This window comes from Perca fluviatilis, chromosome 1 (genome assembly GCF_010015445.1).
Source record: "Perca fluviatilis chromosome 1, GENO_Pfluv_1.0, whole genome shotgun sequence".
Lineage (NCBI taxonomy): Eukaryota > Metazoa > Chordata > Actinopteri > Perciformes > Percidae > Perca > Perca fluviatilis.
The window spans coordinates 23,464,645-23,486,683 of record NC_053112.1 but is presented as its reverse complement, the minus strand read 5'-3'; the positions used below and the strand labels follow the sequence as shown (position 1 = coordinate 23,486,683).

The 22,039-nt window shown below is 40.6% G+C and overlaps 1 protein-coding gene across 5 annotated transcripts in view; it reads left to right on the top strand.

The window, feature by feature from the left end:
* Positions 1-22,039, top strand: part of rhbdl3 (rhomboid, veinlet-like 3 (Drosophila)) — a 63,029-nt gene that overhangs the window by 15,176 nt on the left and 25,814 nt on the right. For 3 of the 5 annotated variants that reach the window (XM_039782428.1, XM_039782593.1, XM_039782509.1), the window contains one exon: positions 19,272-19,430. In XM_039782428.1, coding sequence (XP_039638362.1) covers positions 19,272-19,430 — 159 coding nt within the window. Of the gene's footprint in view, positions 1-10,912; positions 11,022-17,247; positions 17,442-19,271; positions 19,431-22,039 lie in introns of those variants that run through there. The other 2 variants (XM_039782737.1, XM_039782665.1) reach the window with 2 other exon arrangements.

Genomic DNA, 22,039 nt, shown 5'->3' with positions numbered 1-22,039 from the left:
TCTGCCTGTACAAAGTGAAATTGTCCTGATGATTTCATGAAGATGTGAATCCCTTGGCTGCTGCATGAAGGCATTATATCTGCTTCACCTCTTTAGCATTCTGAAATGGCTTTCCTGGAAGTTTATTTTCCTACTTAAATAGTGCAGTTTCAAAGAACTCCTGTTCCGCCTTAAAAGGAAAGGGGAGCTGGTTATTGAGAGAGTGGGGATTGTTTCTTGCTGTCTGACCTCTGAGGATTATGGGAATAGGATTATGAAGTAGAGGATGCCCTAGTGGGGCTTTCCACCACCACCAAGGATCAGGAGACAGCTGACTGGCTGACCGCCTGATTTCAGTAGATTAATAAAAGCTCCTGCTTTCAGAATTGCCCCCAAAACAGTCCAGAAAGTGACATGTCAGTGGTGGCAGAGAGCGTTTGTCCCTCGTACTGTTCTAATGTCCTTTTCTCCCCACAGCCTTATCCATCTGGTAGGGGAGGGGTTCTGGTTGGAGATTGGCAGACAGTTTGAAGGGTCCTACCAGACCCAGATGGCAACCTTGAAAATGTTTCCGACAGTCCCCCATCCTCAACCCCAGCCTCACTTGGCTCCCCCTTTTTTGATGCCTTTTCTTCTTGCGATTTGAAGAAAATAAGTCGGGGGCCTCCCCTCAAGGCAGCCCAAGCTTTGGGTCCGTTTGCCAGCTATTAGAGATCATAAATCTCTACGTTGAATGGAACCGCTGCCATTAGTGGTGCAGGGGATTGACCTCGGGGCAGGCTTGGAGCAGAAGAAGGGACTGAATGGGAGTGAAAGACAGCCCGGGGACGGCTCGTTAAACAAATGTTTCTCCCTTCTTTTTGTTCCCCTTCTTATTCTGTGAAGAGCTGCTGAATGCGTGCAGCAGTAAAGGGATGTTTGGTAGTGGGTTGGGCCTGCTGATAATAAGGGGTTCTCACCTTGTTGTAAATGGGAGGTTTGGGGGGGAAAAGGTCACCAATCTCCATCTTTGTCTCTGTGGTGACCTGCCTGTGCCCTGTGCTTGAGTGACATGGATACTCCATCACATCTTTGTGTCTACGTGTTCGTTTGACAAGGTTGCCAAAAGGGTTTTTTACTTCTGTAGCTTTGGGCAAGTAGGTCTTGCATTTGTATCTCAGTGAGAGTGACATTAATACCCACAATGGTTTAAGCTTTCCCTTCCTGGTGGGTGTTTGTACATCTTGGATTCTAGGCTGTGTTTTTGTTTGTGTTTCATTGGGTCTTCATACATGCTTCCCTCCAGTGTGACTGCTTTCACAAGCAGCGACAGGGGTAAAGTGTTTATTTGAACACATGCTAAAGAGTCTGCTAGAGCCGTTTGGCTGTCTGCTGCAATCCCCTCTGTCTCTGGAGACACCCTGGTGGGATAATACAGCTCTCTCTCTCATTTAGTCTGTCTCTCCCCCCTGTTTGAAACTATCAAGCTGTCTGTCATATCTACACTAATGCAGATCATTTTGAAAACACATCTTTTTCTCTCTATTTTGTACCTTCATCCACTCTTCTGGCTCTAAAGTTTATCTTAAAATGCTTTCTTCAATGCTTGTTTGCGTGTTAAGGAGAAAACTGAATTTATTTGGATTCAACCTTTCACAAACATGCAGTAGCAAAAAGAAACTTTTGCAAATGTTATTCCACATGCCAGATGGTGTTGACTGTCTGGTGCAATTTGATTTCTTTTCTTTATTTGGTCCGAATTTATGGAAGAAAGAGCTAGACTGTGTTGTAGTACTCCTATACTCCTTTCCCACTGGTCTCACTCACATCTGGCTTTTGTCTGCAGTGGGAAAGGTTACAATCGGCATTCAATCCTTGAACAAATGACTGTAGTATTTATGACTATTAATCGGCTCCAGCTCCAATTAGCAGCGATGGAAACATGACACCTGGGTGGACACGCTCATTTTCTCCCCTGTTAAGGCACGATGCTATGATGCCTTTCAGTAACTTCTGTCATCTCAGCCACAAATTCCATACATCTCTGGCCAAGCAGCGCTTGGAGATCGTTCCAAATAAGTCGTCACCAAGTTTGAAAGAGAGACCGAAATAGTAACAGATAAAAGGAGGATTAACCACCCTAACATTTTCACTGGCCTCCATGCAGCTTTCTACTGTTTACTAACCCCGAACGTGACACACCAAAAAAAAACAGAAATCCATACTCGTCTACTGACAAAAGGAAAAGGAAAAGAAAAACATGCTTATACATGCTAATTTTGTGGGAAAAGGGTATTGTAGTAGTAGTAATCTGCTTGAGCAGTGTCCAAACTGGTCAAATAACGTGTTGCCCAATTCACACTGAGGGCAAATACAGTAAACATTATATACAGTATACCTAAGTCACTGCTACAGTCGCCTATGGCTCCACGGAGCAAGCTTCAACTGAAAACCAGCAATGCAGGACTTTTATAGCATCAAGAGATGATGAACAATCTTCCTGCTTGATATTGCAGCATCTGTCAAATAAAAGACCTGATGATATTATGATTGCATCTTGTCTCCCTCTTGTACGGTGGCCGACAGGGGCAAATGTGCTGCAATTTAATGAAACACACGCAAATAGACAAAACACAAGCAAATTAAGAAACCATCTTCACAAATTTGACAACACATGTGTAGCATTTAGCAAATGCGCTGCAAATACACACAACACAACCAAATACACAAACGTGCTGCAAATATAGAAATGATGCAAAAAGAAAAGCACACAACCCAAAAAAACAGAAACGATGCAAAAGAAAAGCACACAATCCCATCGCAAAAAATCACAGATAAAGGCTTCTGAACCAAACACTACCCAATCGGACATGTTTCAGCAGTAATGCGACACGAAATTGGGGAGAATTTAACAACACTGGCCAAGATGACATCTTTTACTGCTGTTAGCATGTAGCTACATGCAACAATGTAAACACTTAAAAAAAGCAGTAGCTTAAAACAAAAAAAAAAAAAAAAAACAGTCCTGCCTACCTGGAGCAGATGACCAATCATAGAAGGCTGGCTTAAGTTGTGTTACACAACTTTTAGCCGAGAGTAGAAAAAAATGGTTGAAACGGAAGCATTCATAACAGTTGGAAATCTGACCGTTTTAGCTGACCGGGTTTCTCTAAAATAGGTTTACCTCATTATTTGAAAATTCGACATTATAACATTATACATATGACAGAAAATACGGAAAAGCATAATATGTACACTTTAAAGTGATGTTCGGAGTAATTTCACCCTAAGTATCTTTTCGAAACACCCCCCCAGAAGTTTTTTAACCTGGGTCTAACATTAGAGAGTTAGCAATATCAGCTGAATAGCTTAGCAAAGGCAATGGATCCGAAGTGTCTCTTAACAATAACCTACTAATGACACCGAAATGATACCAAACGTCTACAGTAGTACAAATAAATATGCATCTCATAAAAACGACCGATTGTAAAAGTTTGTAAACCCTCGCTGGCTTCTGCTCTTTGCTGTTGTTGCTGCTGTAAGACGAGTGCTTAGGGGCATCTACAAATTACAACACCGAAAGAGATGCAACAAAAATATTTATTAATTTAACTTATTTTTTAAAGTAAGTGCTGTAGAATAACTAGCAGGAGACAAGTAATAATTGAGGTAAGTTTGGAGACATTACCTTATTTAATCATTAAATTAATAAATATTTTTGTTGCATCTCTTTTCGGTGTTGTAATTTGTAGACGGCCCTAAGCACTCTTACTGCCCGGTAGTAACAGCAGCAGCAGCAGAGAGCAGAAGCCAGCAGGCAAGTGTTATTTACATAAACTTCTGGTGTACTTACAAACTTTCCAATCCATCGTTTTATGAGTGCATAACCTATATGTACTAGTGTAGACGTTTGGTATCATTTCGGGCATTATTAGTGGGGAAATGTTAAGAGACACTTCGGATCCATTAGCCTCTGCGCTAGCTATTCAGCTGATAACGCTACTCTACGCTAACTCTCCCAATGTTCGACCCAGGTGAAAAAAGCTTCTGGGGGAGTGTTTGGCTCGAGGTCATGGTGCAAAGGACCCTAGGGTGAAATTACTCCGAACCATCACTTTAAGTGTCCATGACAAAGAAAAAAGAAGAGCATTCTTGAAATAACGTAGACTCATACAGTCAAATGGCTGCTTTGATATCACCTAAAGCTTTGAGGGCACTGATCATTATTTTGGTTAGAATGCCTGCCATATACAGATGGACTAAAATGATGACTGTGAGATTTTTCATCATCTTGAAGGATTAACCTTGTTGAAAACAACCTGTTCAGTTAAGATTTCTTCCTGCATGCAAAAAGGCAATATATCGATATTATATTGATATCGTGATATGAGATATTGTCTAAGATTTTGAATATCATAATATCTTAATATGGCATAAGTGTTGTCTTTTCCTGGTTTTAAAGGCTGCATTACAGTAAAGTGATGTCCTTTTCTGAACTTACCAGACTGCCTTTACCCACTTAGTCATTAAATCAACATTACTGATGATTATTTATCTAAAATGTCATTGTGAAAATATTTTGTTAAAGCAGTAACTACAGCATTGTCACAATATCGACATTGAGGTATTTGGTCTATAATATCTTGATATCTGATTTTCTCCATATCGCCCAGCCTTACATGCAAGGTCACAATGTACTTGCAGAGAGATGGCAGTTGTTGCTAAAGGTGTCACAGCTCCTGTGGTTTGGATGTAATTACATGTTAGATCAGGGTATGCAGATCAAATAATGGTTAAGCTGCTTCATTTGTTGACATCATCATTTTAACATTATTTTTTGACCGCCTGCTCCTATTCAGCAATGTTAAAACCGCAGACAGACAGTTAAAGACGTGCTGGAGTCAGTCTGCAGGGCCCTAAAGCCCGGCCTGGCAACTATTAAAAGTTTAATAATAATAAGGAATAGTAATCCAACATTATTTATTATGCATCAACATTCATTATTATTAAGCCTAGTTAATATTCTCAGACGGATGGCATGTTTGTTGTGTATGTGACGGTGCTGCATGTGTGCATGTGTTTTCAACATCCGGCTCTGTTACACTGCAGCGCGGGCAGTACATGATGCAGATATACTGTGCCCATGGATGTATTATTAGACCTGGATGCAACGTTAATGGTGGAGCCCCATTCATTCCTATGGGAGTTGCTTAGTGGCGCTTTCGCCAAAAAAGTTTCTAAGCTTCCGGGTTTACTTCCTTGATATGTGACCACTGACTATGCACAGTAGTGATTGTCTCACTGGCAGACAGCCGGACTGACTGACGGACAGAAATTACTTCCTTTATTAGATAGATACTTTAGTCTCTAACATCTTTCAACATATCAAGCCCCATCTGTGTGTTTACTTTACACCCGCCGTATCCACTGAAGACATCTTCACATGACCAACGTTGCCTGGTTACAGGCCAGTTGGCAAGGAAACTGTGACGGCCGGTACTAATTTGTGATGGCCTCAGACAACTGCGTGTGTGGGGAGGTGTGTGTCTGTGTGAGATGAATGAGGGCTTCTTATCTGTCAAGCAAAACAGGTGACCCAGCGCTCCGTTGATTAGGCCAGACAGACACAACGTCAGTCATCCCTGCTGCCAACATGAAACACACTTCTGTGTGATAAAAAAAACAATTCAGGACTGTCTGAAATCCACGTCGGCTATTTTGACTGAATGAGCGATTTCGGCGACTTACTTCAATTTTTTATTTTTTTTTGGAACCAAAATCTAACTATTGGCAGTAACTGTATGGAAATCTGACAGTTATCTGTTTTATAGTGAAAAGGACAGAGGAAAACAATGACAGAAGAGCAGAGAGAGAGAGTACATTAGACTGCATGCGAGAGAAAGCAATTACCTGTGGCAGACTATGTGCATTTTCCATCACAGAGGACAGGAGAGCAGTGGAGAGAGCAGAGAATGGCAAATGAAAGAAGGCTGAGGAGAGAAAGAGAGGATAAGGAAAAGAAAAAAGGAGAAGAGAAAAGAGATGCTGTGGCCAGCAGGGCCTGCCAGTCACTTTTTCTCTGTACCTGCTGATAAGACTAATCTGAGTGACTAGTCCCACAAGTAATGCCATGCACTTGAAATTTCTTTTGTCCCGATATTGGGACTTTGACTTAGTATCATTTGCAGGTCCAGTTAGGATCAGCTGCTCTGCTGAGAGAACTTTAGCCTCACTGCAGGAAGGAGCTGGATGTGATTTTTATTCTTTCCGGTGAGTTTTTTGTCTCTGTTTCCAAAAACATGAAATGTTCTAGTGTCCCAGGGGTGGAAGTGGAATAATGGTTGGTAAAAGGTCAATGGAGATCCTATTATTTTAAAGCACATTTAACCAATATGGGGCAATAATAAAGTTTTTGGTTCCTGTTGCATTACACAGTAATCCCATATAGTGGGTGGACCTATGATAGGATGTAGAATATAATGAAATCCATTACAATAACCTGCCATAAAAGCTAAATATGTGAAGCTTATTATGCCAAATCTTTTTTGAGAATGTGTCAGAGATGTAAATTTACATCTGTGGTCATCTGGCTGTAGTTTGTTGTGGTGTTGTTTTACTGTAATGTTATATATGGTGCGTTCTTTTTGTCTTGTAATCGCGACTAGTAGCTCGAGCGTGACGTCACATCCGTGTCGAAAAACGAATAACCGCGGGTTGTTGCATTTTTTGTCACACAATACTACGAGTCGGAGAAAAGATGGATTTTTGTAATATTTTTAGTAACTTTTAGGATTCTATTCACCCAGTTATTGACATATTACACACATATATTTCACAGTTTGATACATGAAAATTACGTTTTGATTAACGTTAACGTTAGGCTACTGCTCTGCTTTCTGCTCAAGACTCGGCTTAAAGCCATTGTTGTCATATAGCAACTGAGCGTCTCTAGCCAATTTCAGCTGCACAAGCTACAAAATAACTAATCAGGCGGTATTTAACTCCTAATAAGACTGTAGCGACATGCCTATAGGTAGCAGTATACAGCGCTATGTGTACGACTTCTTCATTTGGTTACAACAGAGACAAAAGTGCTTAAAATTGTAGAAAACCACAATGTTTAGTACGTGTGATGCACGACGTAGCCATCTTTGAAAGTGAGCTCGGGGTCCTCTGAGTTCAGACGACTTGACGAGTCGTAAATACGACCTCGGGGGCATCCTTTTTGCAACTTCCGGGTCGTAACTCCGGAAAACGACTCGTAGATCGACTTCGGTGGACAAACAGAATGCACCAATAGACTACCTCATATTTAGCCACTTTCCGTCTTTTCCCTCCCAACCTTTCTATTTATAAAAGACAAACAATACAATTATCACCTGCTCGTGATTAGTCCCCACCTTTGGTCTCTCTTCCTCTCCCTTCGTTTTTTTTTTTTTTTTTTTTTTTTTCTTTTTCCCTTTTAAAAAATTTTTACAAAAATCATCTCCACAAGTTCAAGTGTGCAGTCTTTTCAACACTTGCCCCCTCAGTCTTTCACCGGAGTTCCCCCGGGGGGGAAACACTGCTTGTATTCAAACATGAGTAACAAGGGAAAGAAAGGAGAGTGGGTGAGAAATTGTGGAGGAGCTGCTGTTTAATGAAAGTGGGTTATAATAGAGTGCTGTGCTGGGACAAGTGAGGTCCTCTCTCAGCGTGTTGATCTTGCTGATGTATGCTATGCCAGATTGTTGCTTAATTGACTTAGTCTGTGACCAGCTGATGTTATCCTATTAAAAGCAATAATTTCACCTGCCAGCCACTGGGCTTTATTTCTTTCCAGCAAGCTGTGCTGATTTATTTCAGCAAAGTCTGGGTATTTCTTTAAATACTATTAAAGCACATGCTGTAGTCATCCTTAAAGTATGTAATGTTATCACACACAAGTTAAACATTAACATAAACTAAAAGAAGATCTTCTATTCCCAAAATGTCAAATATTGATATTTTGTTGTTTCCTTCCAGTACCAGCCTTGTTCAGTACAGGCCAGCTCTGCCCACTTCATCACACTAAGGTCTCATCTACTCATCTATTTATAACTCCTCTTGCTTTTAATAATGACTTTAAATCCTTTACCCCTGCTTTTTTCTTGCTATTTACTGCATGTTTCCTGCCGACTCCACTACCTCTCTTCCTCTGTTCTCCCTTCAGTCCTTCCCTAGCTTTCCTTACTCGTCGGTGGCCTTAGTCTTAGCCTCCAAGTGTAGGTGTTGTTTATGTCAGCATTAACAGGCACTGCTGTGGCATTTTGGGGGCTATTAGAAGTCTTGTTGAGGCATTAGTCATGTCTCTGAAGTGTGACGTGGGCAGAGCACTGGCTGGGCCAGCGGGGGCCGTGACATGCATGGCGAACTGGTCTTTATGCGAGCCAGACGGCTGACCTTTTCCTGCAGAATCCTCGGCAACGGGAGAGGTGATGTCTGGGTAATTAATGATGTGAACCCTCGGCGGCTCATCACATCTTTCCCTTCTGCATCCCGCCCTGCTCTGCTGTCTCTGTGTCACTGTCAAGGGACACCAGTGGGAAGTCTGACTGGGAAGAGCAGGGCTGTATTGGATCTGCCCATCTGTGTTTGTCTCTGGTGGAAATTTGTTCCCAGCTGAGATGCAGGCAAAGCTTTGACGATAATGAAATTGAAAAGAGGAATGAGATTCTGTGACAGCCGGACTGAAGAGAGTCATCTAGTGTCAGTGTCACACAAGTCAGATTGAGCTCATTGTTTTCGTTTCATCCCCTGAGATTTAAAACAAGACGAAGAAAGGACAATTATCAGAACAATTTGTTTTCTTGAGTTTGTATTATTAGATGCTTCAATATTCCAGCATCTTCACTTCTACTCCTCTGGACAGTACTGCTTTTGTCTGAGTAACTCTGAATTCTCTTTCTGTCAGAGAACAATGAAACAACCCACTGGCTGCTGGCTGATACCCTGTCAGCATCAGTGCCTACCCGAGCCGGGAGCTGTCAGGTCAGACACAGACCGTGTTGGAGATAAGACTTGCTCATGTCAGATTGACCTCTGAGCATGGTGCTTTATTCTTACAAACTGCACTGACCATTGTGTTGGCTTATGTGTGTATTTGTGTGTGTGTGTGTGTGTGTGTGTGTGTGTGTGTGTGTGTGTGTGTGTGTGTGTGTGTGTGTGTGTGTGTGTGTGTGTGTGTGTGTGTGTGTGTGTGTGTGTGTAAGGGGCCACATCCCTTTCAGTTTATAAAAGTTGCTCTTCATAAAAGACTTATCTGTACCATACCTAATAAAGATGTACATCAGGGGGCTAATAATTGCACACACTAAGCCATCACATAGGAAATGTTTTGTTAAAATGCCAAGACAATAGAAAAGGCTAAATCCCTTCTTCTTTGGGTTGGCAAACAACACCATTGTGCATTACAGCTACCATCTAGTAAGAAGTGGGACAGACAAAGACCAGTCCTCAGACCAGTTTTGTCTCAGCAAAAAATATTAAACATTTGCTGATTGAGAGAATGTACTCAATGTAGTTGTTCTCATTGACATTTGTCTTTTTCGGTTTCCATACAAATGAATATGAAATGGTTTGATCTTGGCTTATAAAAGCTACCAAGAAACTAAGGCAAACAGTAGTTCTAGAAAGTATTTTGGAAATACAGTTTGGGATGCAGCCATGTTAGCAGCTCTGCGAGGCTGTACTTAGCCACAGTGGTGCTTTGATGCTAACGTCAGCATGCTAACGTGCTGATTTTTAGCAGGTACAATGTCCACGCACCAAACACTGTAAAGAAATGCATTGGACAGAATATCTGAAATTCGCTGACACTTCTGGTCTCAGAAATTATGTAGCAAAAACAAATTCATAACATCTTTGGTTTTCTGGCTCTGTTTTAGTGTTTCTAATATTTTAGAAGAAGGCGAATAATGAGCAGCTGACAGACAACAAATGAAGGAGAGGGACGGACCTGATGAGAGAGAGACGATGATGTGTTATCACACAGACGACCAGCGATGTATAGTCAGAACAGCTTATGGATCTGAAAGTTATCATCCCTTAAATCCTGTATAAGTCCATAAATTGTGTGCAAGGTTGAAATTGCATTGTTTTTGGTCAACTTCCTGTATTTGGGTCAGATTGCGTTCTCACCTAGAGTGAACCGAACTCTAATTTACTTGGAAGCGAACCGAGACCCACGTTTTCAAGCGGATCAGAGTTCGTTTTAAATGAACCAAACGAGGTAGGTGTGAAAGCAACGTAAGTTAGCATGCTACATGCTACACAACATTTGCTCATCATCACTAAACAATCCATCCAATAGTTTTCAATCAACGAATCTCAATCTCACGGTGGTGCTCTAAAAGTCATTGGCTCACCAAAGTCATTAGGATTTATCCTCTGGGGACAAAGAATGTCTGTACAAACTTTTACGTACCAATCCATCAAATAATTGTTGATTTAATCTGGACCAAAGTGGGAGACTTCTAGAAGGATAGAAAATTATGCATTTTCAAATGCAGCCCACTTTGTGTGGACATGGCCACTCTCTCTCACAAACTCACACCACACAAACCCCCCTCACTAATATGAGTATTTCCAGTTTTCAGTCTGATTGGCCCACTGTCTTGACTGTGGTCTTCTGGGCGATGTTAGCTGTCAGTCTGAGTGTTTGACTTTTCACCACTCCATCACTGCCCCGCCCCTCCCATACAAAGCCTCCACCCACCGACAAGCTGTCGACTCTACTCAACCTGGACTAGTCTGAGCCTGTGTCTGGGCCCATCCGCCGGGGACCGATGATAAGCCCCATAGCAAGTACCAATAGCACTGATAATGTAGTCTTTCAACTGTGTCAGATTATGTGACAAAAGACTGTGTGTGTGTGTGTGTGTGTGTGTGTGTGTGTGTGTGTGTGTGTGTGTGTGTGTGTGTGTGTGTGTGTGTGTGAGAGAGAGAGAGAGACAGAGACAGAGATAGAGGCAAGAAAGATATCACACAGGAAAACCCCTTTGGTGTTGAGGGCATGGTCTGAAAAGCCTGATTAACATGAGAAGGTGAGTTTGTTTCCATTGTACCTGCTATGTCGGAGTGTGTGTGTGTGTGAGTGATGGCCAGTGAATGAGGTGACCCTGGTCTCGCCTGTCCTCCCTGGTGCTTCAGTGTAATTATCGGGGAGACTAACGAGCTTCTCCCACTCTAACGAGGCTGGCTTTTTATTAGAACTGCTAATTGCTCCATATCAAGGGAATGCTCTGGCTTTGTGTTCAGGAAGCACCGGGAAGCAGAATAACTGTATGAGGGTTGTGTGTGTGAATGTCTACAGTCTTTGCTGCTACTCTGTTGGCATCTGCATGAAGAAGTCAATTTTAAAGACTGTATTTAAACGGGCATCTACATATATAATTCTGCATGTGTATAATAATATGTCTATATGCACCTTTACATGTTTGCCTTTGCATGTCTCCAATGACCCGAATTAACAGGAGAGTGTGATAGAAATGTCAATTAAGTGCAGTCTTAAAGGGACAGTTCACCCCAAAATCTAAAATAAAAAATGTTGTGCTGAGAGACTTGCCCAGTGTTGGAGATATCGGCCATGGAGATGTCTGCCTTCTCTCCAATATAATGGAACTAGATGGCACTTGTCTTGAGGTGCTCAAAGTGCCAAACAATACATTTGAAAAACTCAACAGCAATGTCTCTTTCCAGAAATCATGACCTCGTAACTCAAGATAATCCACTGGTTGTGAGCAGTTTCATGTAGGAACCATTCTAACGACCTACACCCACCAACCGTATGGCCATGCAATAGGAAGCATTACTTGCTAGCTTGTGGAGAAGCTAACCCATACTGCTAGCTCACCTAAGTTAGCAAATGTTACAGCTGAGCCGAAAAGGGACCACATTAATGTTTACATCTTGCGCTGTCATAAGCACAAGCAACCAGTAACCAGTAACATAGCTGAAACACAGCGCTCGTGATTCGACTGCTCATGACTGTTTTCTAAGATGGCGCCCGAATGTAAACACGAACGCTACTGTCTTTATAATCTAGACGCCCCAGTTTGACCGGGACAGTCCCGATTTTAAGTTGCTTGTCCCGAGTCCTGACAAAAGCCTGTTGGGATGCTAAAATGTTTACACCAACCACTATGAAATTGTCCCGGTTAAACAGTTAAAATGCTGACAGCTAAACGGTGTAAAAGTGTGACTGTATTGTAGAGGATTCCAACAGCGAGACGTACAAAAGTCTGCCGCTAAAGCTATGAGCTAAAAGACACAAACTAGCTATCACTTGGTCACTGCTGTTGTCGGGAAAACAACACAGACGTGAATAAAGGTTGCACTTCAAACTGGTAAAACTCGTGGTGCATTCACAGTTATTGTAAAATACCCTTTTCTCATCTGTTTTTGTCGTTTAACAGCAATTTACTGGTGAAAGAAGGTATTGTTAAAAGTGATTGTTATTACATTTTTAATTAATCATTTAAATTCCCCCCTTTTTTTGTACTGATCCGAAAATGTATCTGATTTGTGACTCATAACCATGATCCGATCCAACTGTGAGTTTTGTGATCTGTTGCACCCCTATACAAAACCATTCCAAATAATCAAAGTGATGTAAGGCAAAACTAGGTTATTGAACGCATGTCAATTCCTGATGATTCATAAGATATAAAGGAATGAAGTAATGCACAAATCATGAATTAATTCATGCATTAATTCATAATTCATGTACCCTTACCGTAAAGTGTTACCATAACTTTAGTTCAAGCCTGTGGCAGCAGTTCCAAATAATTCGTCTAGTGCCATGCAATAAAAAATACCTTTTCACAAAGTTTTTCACAAGTTCAGTGGGTGCATTTTCCAAAAGAATGCTTTAATTCTGAAAAATAAAGTTGCTCCCCCACCAAACTCACGCAATTTCTTTTAATATTATTTCTTAGATATGTAGGCTACATACCAAGAAAATTCATGAATATTAACTGAGATACCCCATTATGTTGTGAGCAGTAGGCCTACGTGTGCTGTTGGCAAAATTGTGTCTAATCTGTCTGTGTTTACAGTATGTCTGGCCTGGGCTGGCACATTAAAAAGCGTGTGCGTGCACGAACACTACGGTCACGCGCAAAGTGTCCCGGTTTTAGCTCCCGGAAATCTGGTCACCCTATTATAATTATCTTTTAAATAAACTGTCTGTACACTTACAAAGTTCTCAATGCTTCGGTTTGCATGTAGGGACCCTCATTATGCTACCGTTGAAGTGTGGTGCTATCTTGTTAGTGGTATAAAATAGTGATTTACCAAGTGCCCTGAAAGCTAGCGTTAGCAGGTAACCACCGGTTTTGCGGTAGCTTGTTAAAAGCTAGAGACACATTCGATTAGCATGAAAACAGATCCCAGAGAGCATTCGACTCGGTACACATATGTTATTAACCCCTAGGTTCATTTTGCGCTGGAATTGTCCTTTAAATGGGTGTTATAATGTCAGACACATGTAATTAGTCTGTCTTGGCTTGTCTGCCTTCATGCAATATAACAGATTGTATATGTAGTGCAATACACTATCAAGCCCATTCAGTAGTAACCCTTTAAATTAGGGGCTTGCAATTGTACAGGATTAATCGAAGGTTTTAAAAAAAAAGGGTCAATATGGAAAGTTCAAATCCAAAAGAACCTTGATATCTGGATAATCTAATAGCTTGTTTTGTCTGTAGGTCAGCAGATCGAACAGGTAGAAGCTGTTTTTTTACTGCACCTTCTTAATAATAACAACAACTCTCTGACTCTGTAGGGGGATTGTAAGTAATTATACTGCTGTACAGGCTGCATGCTGACTGGATTTTGCAATACCAGTTATTTAACTAGAAGAAGGCAATAAAGATATACAGAGATCCAATAAAAGAGTTAGATATTTTTGTGCTTAAAAAATAACAGTATGTAAACATAAAGTAAATAATTGAGATGAGCACAGCTTTGCAGAATCATACTTTTATGTTTACTGTGTTTTGCAGACATGCAATTTAGTAAAAGTAATATTATAGGGATGTTTTCCATGTCGTGACACACGCAAAGTATATACTGTATATATACACTGTACTTCAGATAATGTAAGCATTTGTGGTGTGTTTGCATTCTTTTCTTATGCTTGTTAATATGAAACAATGCTGACACGCACGCACGCACACACACACACACACACACACATACACACACATACATCTCACTTATCTCATCTCATTCCTTTGTCCACTATCATTATGGTCATACTGTAACTCAAGGGCTATTGGAGCTCCTGTTGCTTAGGTTACATGTTATTGCACCCTAAGTCAGTCTCGTCGTGCGTGTTGCCATGCTCATTGGTCATGCCTGCTGTACCACATCAGCCTGGAGGACGTTATTATCAAAAAGTGTGACATTAGAAGTCTTTACTGACCACTCAGGCAGCAGCCATGTGTTGTTTTTATTCACCAACACATCTTTGCTGTCATTTCAGAGACGGCTCACACATGTTACGGTGCTGAATGAATTCTTCATGCCTGTTACTGCATGAAACTGTACGGTTGTATTATTTTTTTCTGTGTAAAATTAGATAACGTTATTGGGGATAAGACTTCAGGTTCCTTCCCTGTCAGTTTGTTTTAGATCATTTCAGCTGTGTTACATAGAAGACAGTGAGAGTGACTGACAGCATGACTCACAGAAAAGGTCTTTATACCCGTTCAAAGCCAACAGCTTCTGATATAGTACAGTTTTAGCTGTTTTCCGCAAAGCTCTCAGGGTGCATCCTGTCTGAAATGTTGATGATGTTTTTATTTAAGTTTTTTTGGAATCCGCTTTCTGCTTATGCAGCATAAATTAGATGCAAGTTTATTGTCAGCAATGTAGTTACTGGTGTGTTTTTGTTTCCAAAAAAAGATTACTTTGTACTCACTTTTGAGATGTTACACTGGACAGATATAGAGGAGAAAAGATAAATAAAACTGGACTTGTCAATATGAGAGTAAAATGCTTTCCTACTGCTGAGCGATTATACTGCAACACTTTCACTTCCATACACTGCATGACTATTAAACACTAGCAGTCACTACTAATCAGCTCTTTAGTGCGAGGTTCAGTGAGTGATGTAGGTGTAAGAGGATTTGAGAGTGGCCACCAGTTAGCTGTTATTAAACAAGGATTGAGTTACTCACTGTCTCTCTTATTGTAATTAACTCTGGACTCTCTTCATTCACACCCCTACACTTCCTTTTTCCCATTAGCTTGCGCTTACTGTTTCAGACAGCAGCTCATCTGCAGCTCAAAGCTCCTGGACAGTGACCCGTATCAGTGTGGGTCAAATGTCAAATCTCACTGAAAGTGACAGAAGTCAGCCAGGCCTGAGAGTCAGTAGTGAAGCTGATCAAAAAAGTCTTGAATGACCTACTACCAAGCCTTTCTCTTTCAAGTTTTAAGGGATTTGATTGCCAGGTGTAATTTAGGAAAACAAGTTAATGACTTGAGATAAATGTCCTGTAATCAACCCCTGAGGTACAGCAGAGTACTTTGCTGGTTTTTCTTCTTTCCAGTAACTTGAAATGACTGACATTAGTAAGAGTAAGTGAGAGAGGTAGTAAGAGTTAGTGAGAGAGGCTTGGACAATCTTTCCCAGATTTTTTTTATGTATAAATAAAATGGACAAGACAGTATAAATGGTGAGAAAATATCATATCCATCTTCTTTTCTGTCACTCTGTGGGCTAGGTTCAATCAAATTTTAAGTTCTGAGTATATTTTTCACTGTAGCCTTTTAAATATTTTAATGTTTTCCCAGGCTACATCATTTATCCAGACTTTCTTTGCAAACTTCAAAAAATTCTGACCCTTACATACCGCCTACCATCTAGGTCCTTAATATTCAGCTTTGTGAAAATGAGGCTGAAGACAAAACGCCTTGCATTGTGTTCAATATGCACCCCTCCCCACAGCCCAAACCAAACCCGCCTTTACTTTCTGCTCCGCACCCTCCCTCTGCTGTTTTTCTCCTCCGCACTGACACCAAGCTGCTGAGAAGCCCTCAGTATGAAAGCTCATTGGCTGTGAATGTTTTGTGGTGCACCAAAATATGTGTGTGTGTGTGTGTGTGTGTGCTCATTTTAATCTGGGGATTTGCATCACGCTCCCTTTGCTGTTAGCAAAACAAGCCTTATGGAGCAGCGACAATAACATGGATATAAAAATGGAAAATGTGCTGGGATAAAAGTTCAGTGAAATTCACAATCTGGTGAATGTTCCGACACGCACTAGCTAAGTACTTACCAGTATGAATGTACTGCATTACCCAAAATCCTCTCCTCGTATTAGTGATGCTATTGCAAAATTCTTTTGTTGTTTTTTATTATGTCCTAGTAAAGCCATTAAAAAATGGATTTATGGATATATTACATTTATATAAATAAGACAGAGTCAATACAACTGAATAAAAAAATGAATTGGAAGTCATTTAAGACTTATTTTTCTTTCTTAAAAAAAAAAATTCCAATAAGTTTTTAGTTCAAGCTTCATTAATCGTAAATATTTGCTGGTATTCTTAGTCATCTATGAGAATAAATTGAATATCTTTTCTGAGTATCTGAATATCATAGAAAACAAATTTACAATTTTCCAAGCATTTCATCGATCAATTGATAGAAAAATTGGAAGGCCCAACAGATAATGAAAACAATCATTAGTTGCAGCCCTACAACTGAAAAACATCTTCAACACGTCCCAGTTTTCAGTTTGTGGTGAAGCTTGAGGAGAGTTATTCTTGTATCATATAATGTCATTCTGTGTGGATCTAACTAACTACCTAATTGGAGTAAAGGGATTGGGTGAACCTTGCATGAAATTGCCGTCGGAGGCCCATTGTTGAGTGTGTGTCCCTCTGCCGCTCCACCCCAGCAGCCAGCCTGTTGACTTCAGAGAGTGCTCACTCAACTATGAAGCCTGTGTTGTCGCAAAAGTGGAGCGAGGGAGTGTGAGTGTTTGTGTGAGGAAAATAATGTATGGCTGCCTGCCTCTGGAATTGACAGGAAAAGAGATAACGGGCAAATTTATTAAACTATTTATTTTTCTTCTGAGGGAGTCCACATGTTAGCTTTAGAGAGAGAAAGTGAAGGGAGAAGGGTATGAATGTAGGGTGAGGGGGTGTTGTGTGTAGGCAGGGCGAGGAGGGTGACTGGGTTTTTGTGTGTGTGTGTGTGTGTGTGTGTGTGTATTTGAGAAAGAAAGATGGGGGAGGTGTGTACTGAGGGTCTTGGATTGGACTGTAATCCTTTAGTCCTGGTTAGAAACAACCCTGCGCAGTCTGCGACAAACATGCACACACACAAACACCAAACATATTGTTTCGCTCACACACTGTTGGTGAGTAATGAGACTCACTTTGGCTGACGTTACTTCATCATGACAAGTTGGCCTCGGCAGAAACTGGCAGATTTACTGCAAGAGAAGGTTAGTTCTTTCTTTCGTAAAGTAGAGAGTGTGTGTGTGTGTGTGTGTGTGTGTGTGCGTGCGTGTGTTTGAGAGAGAGATGTTTTGGTGTGCATATATAAGGGAAGGGGATTGTGTTTATGTTGGACTCAGCAGTGAAAGTTTAATTATATGTTTGTTTGTCTTTGCAGGAACAATAGTATGGAAAAAAATGCACTGTCATAAAATATTCTTAATAGGATCATAAAAAGTATTTCTGCAACTCACAGAACATCTCTCAGAAGGAAGAGGGGACATTTTTATTTATATTTTTTCATCTACAATCCTCTAGCAATTATTGCTTTCTTTTCTTTCTTTTGATTTCTGAGCAATTCTCTAACGCTTTTCCTGCCAGACACAATACAAGGTCATAACTGTAGTTTTTCCATGCTGTATCTCTTTCATACACTTGAGAAGATGACATTGAGTGGAAAGTGTACTGACAACCATAGCTTAAACAGCAAAAAAAAAAAGAAGCCTAATTGTGTTGGGTAACATGGAAAAAAACTGTACGAGGGAGAGCCAATACCTCTTCTCCCCATTTTCATTTGGTCAAGCTGCCAGCCTGGCTTTACCCAGCACCTGCCAACATCGGCATATGGCAAACACAAACTCATACACACACACACACACACACACACACACACACACACACACACACACATACATGCATGTACACGGTCACTATTTCTGGTTCATGGGTGTTGGAATCTGGCAGGCGGCTCATATTGTCTGAATGTCACATCTTAATGCATGATTGCGCTGTATTTTCACACACAGGCATGGTTACACTGGCATACGCACATTTGTGAATGCTGTACACCCACACGCACGCACACACACACACACACACACACACACACACACACACACACACACGTACATAAAGATGTGTCAGCTGTCTTCTGCCAACCTGACATTCACATCAAACATTCAAGTCCTGGATTGATATGTATTTTAGGCCAGTTTGTCCTCAGTTGAACAGACAAATACTGTCACACAGCTGTAGCCTTGTTTTATCCTTGTTTTAGGATCAGGCAAAATTACTGGCAGTCTATTCCATTAGAAAAGACAAGGCCACAATAAATGTTTTTGCTCACTTCTCTGCAGTCCGTAAGCCTCTGTTATAGCTTCTAGCTCTCTTGGATAAAGTTTACAACATGAAACACAAATAAAATGTATATTACTTTTTTAAATATTTATATATGTTTAAGTGGCAGTTTCACTCTAAATTGCCACTAAAGATTTGAAGCCCTGAGCTATTAAGTGCAAAGGAAAGAAAAGAGTGTGTGGCTAGAAAAAAGTGCAGAGCTCTTTTCACATTCAAGTGCTTAAGTGATCACTGCTCTAAAGGTCTTTTGAATGTCTAGCTTTTTAAAATATCTTAGGTTTTGTCAGAATATCTGGTGTTTTTTCAGATACATTTAAATGCCTCCTCTGTTCTGATTGTGAATAAGCACAAAAACAGCCTGTGGTGTCATTTTAAAGCAAAATCCAAAGCTGTTAAAAGTTACTGCTGTGTCTCAACAGTTGGGCCTTTTTGGAGCAATTAGGCCTCATTTATGAGATGCTCAAACTGCGACTAAACCACTGTTGATTTTTCTTTTTTGAGCTTTTGAAGTTTGGCTGCACAGAAAATTATGCACTGGGGGGATATTGACTGCTCATGAACTTCTCACATGTTTATTTGAATCTGGTGCTTATTTGTTATACTGCATGTGCCTGTAATCCATAAAGAGACGTATTTGTGTCTTTTCTATTTACACTTCCATATTTGTGTGTGTGTGTGTTTGTGTGTGTGTTAATTTGCAGTATGACCCAGAGAATTCGGGCTTCATCAGTACAGAGCGGTTCAGGGACCTGTTGGCGACCCACGGCTCTGAGCTTGACCCCCACAAACTAGAAGTCCTATTGGCCCTGGCTGATGGTAACGCTGATGGAAAGATCTGCTACCAAGACTTTGTCAACCTGGTGAGATTTTGTGACAATTTTAGGTTATATATAATATGTATGTATATATCTTGCATGCTGTGGTTTTAATGTTGAGTCGGACTCATGAATCTGATGACTTTGGACAAGACTTGACTTTAACACCGACAGACAGACTTGTGACTTCACTTAGACTTTTGACTTGTAATGACTTGATATCCTCCATAAGTCTCAAATATTTAAGATTATTATGTTAGAAACAAATGTAAATCATATCAGCTCATCATTTTCCTGACAATGGATATTCTTTGAATCAACCTGTCAGCAGCTAATCATGTTTCACAAGCAAGAGGAAAATGTAAGGCGAGGCAGTGCAGACCTGCAAAATGATACCTCAGATTATCAAATTTGACTGTAAAGACTGCTGTAGTAAACAAAAAATAGACAGCAACATGCAAAACATTAATCTAAAAAATTACAAATTCATGTTACTGGCACAGAAAAAAACACAAAAAAACACAACACAACAACTTTTATTTGAAAATAAGGAGACATTCAATTTTTCTGTAATTTTACTATACTAACTAAATGTAAACAGAATTAATAATAATAATAATACATAAGTTTTATATAGCGCTTTACATGGAACTCAAAGACGCTTTACAAACAAAAGAAAGAAAGAAAGAAAGAAACAAACAAGATGAGTGATTATTGTAAATTATGGATAGGCCAATTGAAACAAATGAATTTTGAGCAGTTTTTTATAGGTGTTCAGTGAGTTCGAGTTTCTGATGTGGATGGGGAGTGAGTTCCAGAGGGTGGGGGCAGCTATTGCAAAGGCTCGGTCCCCCAAAGTTCGATGGGTTGATTTGGTGATGGGTTTGAGGAGGTTTAAGTCAGCTGAGCGAAGGCATCTGGAGGGGCGATGGTGCTGTAAGAGGTCTGTGAGGTATGGAGGAGCCAGATTATTGAGAGCTTTGTAGGTGATGAGTAGAACTTTGTAATGGATGCGCTGTTGTACAGGGAGCCAGTGAAGCTGTTGAAGGACAGGGGTGATATGTTGTCTTGAACCGGTGTGGGTGAGGAGGCGAGCAGCAGAGTTTTGAACGTATTGCAGTTTTTGTAAAACAGATGAAGGGAGACCATATAGGAGGCTATTGCAGTAGTCAAGTCTTGATGTAATGAATGCATGGATGAGAGTTTCAGCAGCAGATGTCGAGAGGATGGGGCGAAGACGAGCAATGTTACGTAGGTGGAAAAAGGCCGTTTTGGTGATATGACGGATATGGGGCTTAAAAGTGACTGTGGGGTCAATAATGAAACCAAGATTTCGGATCTGGAGTGAGGTGTTGACTGTATGTCCAGCGATGGAGAGAGCGAAATCTTGGGAGGAGGCGAGTAGTGATTTTGGACCAATGATGATGATTTTAGCATTAGAATTGTTAAAGGCCACATACTGAATTGTTTAAGACTCGAAACACAAAGATTTTGTATTGACTTTGTTCTTGACTTCATAGCCAATGTATGTGTCCCACCTCTCCATTATCTGTCTACATTGTCTATGCTAGGTTTTCATGTCACACATCAAACTTTTTTTTCAAATTTTATATACAGCCATATTCCAAGATTACCTCAGCTGCACAGTGGAGAGTCTTCCTAATAGGAAACTACTCACAGTCTGGTGATAAATTCCCCTGTTAATGCTCACCTTGCCCCACTTTCAGTTTCACCTTCAAACTGCAGCCTGTTTGTCCAAGGTCTCACTCAAGCATCTCCAGCTGTGCTCGCTGCCTCATAACCTTCTCATTTTGTGTTTTCCGCTGTCTTGCTGCTGTTCCTCATGGGAGGCTGATCTGTTGAACCGGGACAGTGTGGAGTGGTCTTGGAGTGGGAGGAGTTGTGTGGTACACAATAACTACTGGGTGGCAGTGGGGGTGTGTGCGTCTGCAGAGACTGTAGGGAATTCATTGTTGTCTGTGAGTATGAGTTTGTCCATCTCTTCTTTTCTCTCTTGTTCCTCAGAGCTGTTTATTGTCTGATGCAGTGGGTGAGGAATGAGGCCTGTAGGAAGCTTGGAAAAATGTCAAAAGGGCTTTTTGCTGTTGCTTTCCAATTGGTGCATTTGTGTCATGTGACATGCTGTGGTTCATGGTGTGCAACTGGAAGTAGGACAGAAAGGAATGGGGTGCCAGCATCTGTGTGTACATTCACTCTTTTTTTCTTAATCGCTATTGTGTCCATTAAGGGGGTGGCCCTTAATGGTTTATACATTCACAGAGGCAACCACAACAGAAGCATAACACAGGCAGGGAGGGAAGAAAGAAAGTAGTGACATGTATTCATTATGGTAATATGCTGAATAAATAAGTGCTGAAATAATTAGTTTTATTAGTTAGATTAATTGATCAGTTAATCATTTATTAAGCATAAATGCCAAACATTTGCTTGTTCAAGTTACTCAAATGTGAAGTTTTTCACATTTTCTTTTTTCTCTTGGTTGGAAACATAAAGGGATGGTTATGGTAATAAATGTTGATGTGAAAAGATGATTAATCAATTGATCAACAGAAAGTTCGTTTACGGCTGGTTTGATAATTTTTTAATTGGTGAAGTCAGTTAGTAGTACCTTGCTGGTTTCAGCTTCTAAAATG